The sequence below is a fragment of the Notolabrus celidotus genome, chromosome 21 (genome assembly GCF_009762535.1).
Source record: "Notolabrus celidotus isolate fNotCel1 chromosome 21, fNotCel1.pri, whole genome shotgun sequence".
Lineage (NCBI taxonomy): Eukaryota > Metazoa > Chordata > Actinopteri > Labriformes > Labridae > Notolabrus > Notolabrus celidotus.
This window is the reverse complement of record NC_048292.1, coordinates 27,209,876-27,218,270: the sequence shown is the minus strand read 5'-3', so window position 1 is coordinate 27,218,270 and position 8,395 is coordinate 27,209,876. Positions and strand designations below refer to the sequence as shown.

Sequence of the window (8,395 nt, the reverse complement as noted above, 5' to 3'; positions counted from 1 at the left end):
GCGAGGGTCAAGATAGCCTGACAGTCTGCAGAAATGGGCGAAAGTATGAAAACAAAACCTCACATGCAATACAAGATTTTCCATCGACCACTGGCGGGTGTGTGTGTTTTTGTTTTACACGCCAAACTAATCTTTTACCCGCCATTGGTGCTTGGCGGGTTTTAATTTTACGCCCTGTGTGTATCTTTCTTATCGTTTATACATTAGATGATTAATGAATATTGAAGAATACTCTTTGAGGGGTGCTTAACTTAACGCCTCACACCTAATCACAAAAAACCTTATCTCAAGAAGCTTTTACAGACATAGCAAGCCTAGACCATACTCTGTTTAATTATTAAAAAGGCCCAACATCAAGACAGAATACGATTCCAGTCCCCTCTTACTGACAGGACTTGATCATAGCTCATCTTAATCCACCATGAGCATTACACCTCACAGTATTTAGCAAGTTACAGCGGCAGGCAGAAACCTCCAGCAGGACCAGACTCATGTTAGACAGCCATCTGCCTTGGCTGAGTTGGGGTTGTAAAGAAGGATAGAGGAGATTAAGAGAGAGGGAAAGCGGTGATAGTGATGAGACGAGTAGTAGTAGCTGTTGCAGCTGGAGTCCAGCATGTCGTATCAGCTGGAGTCTGGAACGTCCACAGCAGGAGGACGTCTCTGGCAGCGACTCAGAGGAACCTACGAGACAAGGGAGCTCAGGGACTCCAGACAGGTCTATGGTTAGTAACTTTAATGGGACAGGCAGAGTTAAAGTAAGTGATGAGGGGGGTTGGGGGGAAGGGGGTGAGATAGGATCCCAGTGTGTCAGTGTGTCAGTTCCCAAGGCAGTCTAAGCCTATAGCAGCATAACTAAGAGCTGGTCCATTAAGTGTGTTTCCACACCCTCTTCCACAACCCTTCAGCATGTAGCTGGCTTATAGTGTGTTAGTTTGCATTAAAAGTAACACTTCATTATTTCTTGTGCTTGTCAGCTACTTTGCCAGAAATGCTAACATTTGCTTAAACATGTCTGAAGTTTTCAGGCCTCCTGTACTCTGTGAATGGTCTGTGAATGGTTATTAAGATATGAAGGTTGATTGATGAAGACACTGCCTGTTGGAGCACCTGTGTCTGTTTGGACCTGAAGCTGTGCTTTGACCATAGACTTTATAAATAATGGATGTAGTATGATGAAATGGATAGTAGTAGTGACGTCACCCATCTGTTCCTGAGCGCTGTTTTGAAGCCAATCGGCGGCAGCAGCCATATTGGAAATGCAGAACTCAACCAGGCAGAGTGTGACGTAAAGAGGCGGGGTTTGAGCCCCCTAGCCAACACCTATGTGTTCCCGCCTGTGAGTCAAGTCAGTCATGTCCTTATTTGGGCAAAAACTGGTAATCTTAATATCTTCTGAACCGTCGCGTTAGAAAAAACTTCACCCCCCGTACAGTGTGTGCTGATAGAGAGATTAGCTTCATAGGGCCAAGCTGTTTTTTGAACCAGGCTGTAAACATGTTTATTAATGCTGCAAAGATCGTCTTTTTCCCATTCATATCTATGTGGTTTCTGGTGTTTCTGCCTCAAGCAGATTCTCCATGAATTGCAGTTTATAACACTTCTACATGGGCTTCATCGTTTGAGACTTGGGTTGTCTTCACTCATATGATAAATGTTGCTGTGGACAAAAGTGTCTGATAAAAAAGGTTGTATCACTGTAATATTGGAAGATTGTAACAAGATTATGGAATCAGTCCATTATTATTTTATACCTCCAATCACTTTCAACATCTGTTCCCTATTCCTTTCTTTCTTAAAAATATCTTTGGAACTAATTTGATCCCTTCTTTTCCTTTTAGTTCGTCCCATTCAGGGACTACATCGACCGATCAGGAAACCACATCCTGAGCATGGAACGGCTTGCAAAAGACGTCTTGGCCGAGATTCCTGACCAGTTCCTGTCCTACATGAAGACCCGTGGGATCAAGCCATTGCCAGCACCGCCTCCCTACACGCCGGCAGGCCTACCCGTACAAACGCAGATATGAGGATCCGAGGGGGGCAAGAGGTGTGAGAGTCCAGGGTTAGCTTAACTTAACATAGAAAATACTTCCATTTTCCCAAAGCTGCTCAACAAGCCTTCTCACCAAGTATCAGGGGGGTCTATCTTCTGTTAAGAAGGCTGCATGTCATGACAGAGAGTGACAGCATTTGAGGGCAGGAAAAGTCCAATGAGTCTGTTTACTTCCAGTCATGTTCCTGTCTCAATTTTTTGGCCTTGAAAACCTAGGTGGGCTTTGGAGCTTTTAAAAGGCCTGATTTTTAATATGGAAGAAAAGAAGCTAAACGACAAAAGAAAGGAGGAAAAAAGAGATGAAGGACAGCTATGAGGAAAAACTGTAAAGAGAATGTCTGGAGACAAAGTGAAGGAATCACTTGATCTGAAATGAATACTTTATTTTCTGTAAATACCTGAACTTCTATAACTTCTGTCTTTTTCTCTATCTTTATCTATCTATCTCTTTGCAGCTCACTCATGTTTACAGATAACAATAACAAGTATTTTTACTGTTGATACTTTTTATATCCACATACGTTTCAAATGAAGCTTGGAATATCTCTCTCTCTTTCTCTCCCTCTCTCTCTCTCTCTCTCTCTCTCTCTCTCTCTCTCTCTCTCTCTCTCTATCTCTCTCTCCTGGCAAGTGTGTCAGCTAGCAGTGCAGGTCCTGGTAGCCCTTCTGTACCGTACCGTACTGTACCGTACTGTATACTAGTGTTTGTATTGACCTTCTGCATGAGTGTAGCCTCAGTCAAGTGCATGCAAACAGTGGCCCTGCACTACCTCCAACACCCATCAGTGTGTGTGCGTCTCAATCCGTGGGGGATGAATTAATTTCTGCCTGTACCCACATTTGTGACCTCACCCTGTCTATCTGCACTGCTCTCAGGCCTGAGGAGTCTGCCTATCCATCTCCTGGCTACAGTCTCTCTTCTTCACAATCACTTTCTATCTCTCTTGTTCACTCTAGTTTATTTTTGTTTCCCAATCGATCAGTCAACCAATCAATCAATCAATATTTATATCAGCAGGACTAGACCATACTCTATGTTAAATTATTAACAGAGACCCAACATCAAGACAGGGTAAGATCTAGTCCCCTCTTACTGACAGGACTTGATCATATCTCATCTTAATCCACCATGAGCATTGCACCTCACAGTATTTAGCTAGTTACAGCAGCAAGGACAAACTTCCTTTAACTTTAGGCAGAAACTTTGAGCAGGACCAGACTCATGCTAGACACACATCTGCCTCGACTGAGTGGTGAGTGATGATAGTGATGAGAAGGTTAGTAGTAGCAGTAGCTGTTGCCACTGGAGTCCGGCACGTCTGTGACAGGCAGAAACCTGGAGCAGAACCAGACTCATGTTAGACAGCCATGACCTTGAGATGATCAGAAGAGATCTCTCTGATAACAGCGAATGATTATTTCTTGATTGAGTTGACATAATTGACTTAATCAACAGATGGAATTTACTTCATGGAAGTTACTGATGAATCATTTACTATTAAACCTTCTTTCTTACTACTGCACACCAGGGACAATCGAGTACCAAGTTTAGCTTTCAACTTTGATTTTTTTTTACATCCAAAACTTGTAGCTATAACTCTGCCTCCGACAATATTTATCTATATTACCTAATAACAGATTAGACATGCAAACACTCAAGACTAAGGTGGTGTACATATTTTTTTTCAAACTTAAACTAATCCTGCTACACATCCATTGTTAGCATACTGGCCATAGTGTTTAGCTCACACAGTAGCATTGCTGTGCCAATGTACAGCCTCCAAGAGCTGCCAGTATGGTTCAAAGTTTTGTTATGATCAAGATGAAACATGACGCATTCATCATCTGAGAACAAATAGCTTGTTATTTAGCAAAGATTATAAAGTTTTAAATTTGCAAATTTGTTTTCCAGTTTATGTAGCATTTAGTTGACTTCTGAATGGGATCAAAGCTTCTCTCTCTCTCTCTCTCTCTCTCTCTCTCTCTCTCTCTCTCTCTCTCTCTCTCTCTCTCTCTCGCCACTTGTCACTGTCTCTCTCTCTTGCTCTCTTTCTTTCTTTCTTTCTTTCTTTCTTTCTTTCTTTCTTTCTTTCTTTCTTTCTTTCTTTCTTTCTTTCTTTCTCTCCCTTTCATCTTCTGCCTTGGCAAAACAAATGCCCACATTCCCAGGGGTTTCATCTCATTGTGTCGTCCTAACACCAAATTCCTGCAACATGCTTAAACTGATAGCAGCTGCACTCTCAAATTGTTCGAGCATACGAGCCCAGTGGACAAAAATGCAGAGAAAAACACACTTTTGCTTTGTTGTTTAAATTTTTCTTTTCCTGTTTTAGTCAGTGTGTTATTGCAACTTTAGCTTGATATAGCCTTTTTTCTGGAATATTTTGACGTGCCAATCATTCATAAAAAGGATGATTTGTCTAATTGCTGTTCCAACAAGACTTCAATTTAGATTGAATGATTGTTTTTTTAATTCTGTCAAAAGATGAATTTTAGTTTGGAAGGACTGTTCAATGTTGGAATGACTTTGTGTTTTTAAATGATGGGTGAAAATGCTGAATGTGGAATTGACTGTGCATGTTGTTTGAAGTCTTACAAAAGGTGGGAACATTGAAGTATTTGATAAATAGCGAAAAACAACATAATTGCACCAAAAGAGCAAAAGTATATTAAATCTCATAGTATTTTTATCTAAGGTAGCCTGGGGTACCATTGGCCAAGCAGTTTAAGGGAGCGCCCTATAATAAAGGGGCTGTAGTCCTCATGGCAGCAGTCACTGGTTCAACTCCCACGCCCGTTTGCTGCATGTCTTCTCCCAATCTCTGCTCCCCACATTACCTGTCTTTCTTCAGCTGTCCTATCCATTAAAAGAAAAAAAAATCAGTAAAACAAAAAACAAACAAACATTCAAAAGTAGTCTTTAAACGAAGACAAATGTCTTAATGGCATGAAGCATAGTATGATTTTGACAAGCATTTATTTATAATAATCCAGAGTACTGAAAATCATTCAAGAAAAACATAAACAACAATCAATCACTCTTTATTTGTTAAACGTCAAATCACAACAAGCGTTTTCTCAGGACTCTTTTACAAACACAACAGGTCCAGACCACTCTATGTCAAATTATTAACAAAGACCCAACATCAAGGCAGGATAAGATCTAGTCCCCTCTTACTGACAGGACTCAGTCTGATCTCATCTTAATCCACCATGAGCATTGCACCTCACAGTATTTAGCTAGTTACAGCAGCAAGGAAAAACTTCCTTCAACAGGCAGAAACCTCGAGCAGAACCAGACTCATGTTAGACACACATCTGCTGAGACCGAGTTGGGGTTGGAAAGAGGGATAGAGGAGAACAAAAGAGAGAGAGATAGAAAGCGATGATAGCGATTGGATGGGTAGTGGAAGTAGTTATAGAAGCTGTTGCTGCTGGAGTCTGGCACGTCGTAGCAGATGGGGTCTAGAACATCCACAGCAGCAGGTCGTCTATGGCAGTAAGCTTAGCAGTGGTGGCCAAGCAATTGAGTGTATCAAATAGAAGAATCAAAGACATCATTTCACCCTAGAGGTGAAATTAAAAACAGAAGCCACCAGAATCTATATGACTGCTGGAGAATGTTGAAAGTTGTCACCCAAATGGCTAACTACCTCCTGTTTGAAATCTTTTTCAGTAACTCCTTTTTTTAATGAAAGTATTTTCTAATTAATTATTGCATGTCTCTTCAAATGTTAAAGGAAGCTTGTGGACCAGAATTTGACATCTTATTTAGTGTTATGTTTAATCATTGCAGGATAAGTATTGTTTCAGTTGAAGTAGCTCTGAATGTATAACATTTAAATATACTGTGAAAACCAAAATTTCTCCATGCTTTGAATTCTGTTTTTCAAACTTCCCCTGCTTAAAAAATGAAATGAATATTTAGTAGTCATTTCAAGTATTTAAATTCAAATAATTTCTTCGAAGGGAATTTGTGAACCCATAAAAATAGTGTTTGAAATTACTTTACTTAAAATTAGCTCCTCCCAATCAATTCAAATGGATCGTTTTCAATTTTTAATATTGTGTTGGCCTTCTCTACACACCCACATGCAAACATTGCCACCTAAACCATCCCTGCAATTATGTTACTTTTCTGCGTGCTTGATATATAAATCTATTTTTAATAATTGCTATTATTTTTTCAACTCTCTGTCTTCATTTAATCACACTGCAGCGGCCAACTAACTCTGCAGAGCCCCATGAAGTGTATATTGAAGGAGAGTATGTGTAGGCATGCATGTCTTTGATACAGCATAAATATACTTGGTGTGTGTGGGAGTCTATGTGTGTGTGTGCCTGCAAGGCAACTTTCTATGAGTGTTTTGATAAACCATGTGAGGTGTTAAGACACATAAGTCTTTGTTTACTAAAGCTATCCAAATAATAAACTGTATGCTTGTCATATTTTCTCAAGAACGTGCACTATGTTTGCATGTACAGTTTTACAAAGGATGCACCGGTTCCTTTTGTTAAAAACTGAGTGTTTTGAAATATAAGAATCTATATGGAAACTAACTGTACAAATTGCCTTAAAACTTTCACTAACATTCTTGGGATTGTGTGATGCCTTCTTGAGATAAATAAATTGTTTAAAGGAAATACTTGTTATCTATTTTGTGCCAGTGTTTTTATTGCTTTCTAGTGTATTTTCTTTGCACAAGTTCGATTATGAAAAATAAATGATCTTGTACTTTTGGAAACTGTGTTTGATCAGAGAAAGCATGGGTGAAGTACTGATTGTCTGATACATATAATAGATGACTATTTCTGTATTGACCTCTGGGTTTTTAAATAAATATTCATACTAAATACAAAACATGTTGGAGCTGTTTGTTTCTGCAGACAAAGTTCTCTTATGTGTCTTATGTATTATTGTTGCGGCAACACTGTCCAGAGTATGGGGGTGTGGCTGTCGAGCTACAGGTGGGTGGACCTTCCTGGTCACGTGACCAATTTATCAATGAGACGGTGACGCTGTGGTCTTGATTAGCTCAGGCAGACACCTGCTAGAGAGGCGAGAAGAAAGAGACGCCATTGTCAAAAGCCGTGGAAAGAGATTCTTGCGAAGTTTTCCCCTTTTTCCGTTGAGTTTTGTCGTGTGTTATATATGTTAACTTAAATATGAACTGTCATCGGAAATCCCTGAGGGGTAACGAGAAGGAAGCAGCGTGAGCTGGTCCCGGAGCCGTGAATGGTGTCCTGGAAAGAAGTCGGCACAGGTAAGGTCCGCCTTTTTCCCTTTGCCTTTTGCTCGACAGCCACCTGATTCCTTCTTTAGTATGGCACGGGCAGCCAACGTTTGGATGCCCTAGACCAGGGGTGTCAAACATGCGGCCCGCGGGCCAAAACCGGCCCGCCAGAGGTTGCAAAACTAAAACAAAGGGAAAAATGTAAAGTTGTCGTTATTTATAGGTTATTGAGTTATGATTTTACTGGTCCGGCCCACTTCAGATCAACTTGGGCTGTATGTGGCCCCTTAACTGGAATGAGTTTTACACCCCTGCCCTAGACCGAGCTCGTGCCAGGGTTGTGTTGCCGTGACATTATCTAACTTCTCCATGTCTCCTCTCTCTTCATGGGACTGCAGTGCTGTTTCCTTTTATGATCACATAATTAGAGTTCATTTGCATACAGTGCCTTGCAAAGGTATTCACCCCCCTTGAACTTTTCCACATTTCATCTCATTACAAGCACAAACTTAGATATATGTTAATGGGATTGTATGTGATAGACCAACACAAAGTAACGCAGAACAGTGAAGTGGAAGGAAAATGATATGTGGTGCTGAAAAGTGTGGCGTGCATAAGTATTCACTTCTCTTTATTCTGATACCCATAAATAAAATCCAGTGCAACCTCCTGCCTTCAGAACCTCATTAGTAAATAGAGTCTAACTGTGTGTACTTCACTCTCAGTATGAACACTGCTGTTCTGTGGAGGCCTCAGACGTTTGATAGGGAACATCAGTGAACAAACAGCATCATGAAGACTGAGGAACACAGCAGACAGGTCAGGGGTAAAGGTGTGGAACATAACACCAACATATCCCAAGCTTTGTACATCTCACAGAGCACTCTTCAATCCATCATCTGAAATGAAAAAAGTACAAAATGCAAAAAAAGTGCCCTCTGGATGCCTCTCAAATGTAAAAAACTTAAAATATAGCGCCATCTAGATGCCTATCAAAAGTATAAAATGTAAAAATAGTGCCCTCTGGATGCACTTCTATTGAACTTAATGTTGAAAAATACTCTTTGTTGGATTGAATGCACAAAAGTGAACTTTGAATGCCCCT

At 40.4% G+C, this 8,395-nt stretch overlaps 1 protein-coding gene across 1 annotated transcript in view; it reads left to right on the top strand.

Moving 5' to 3' along the window:
• The window catches only part of LOC117804668 (copine-8), a 150,617-nt gene extending 146,514 nt beyond the window's left edge, over window positions 1-4,103 (top strand). The window contains exon 20 of the mRNA XM_034672966.1: window positions 1,842-4,103. Coding sequence (XP_034528857.1) covers window positions 1,842-2,030 — 189 coding nt within the window. The 3' untranslated portion in view covers window positions 2,031-4,103. The remainder of the gene's footprint in view (window positions 1-1,841) is intronic.
• The last annotated feature ends 4,292 nt before the right edge of the window (window positions 4,104-8,395 follow it).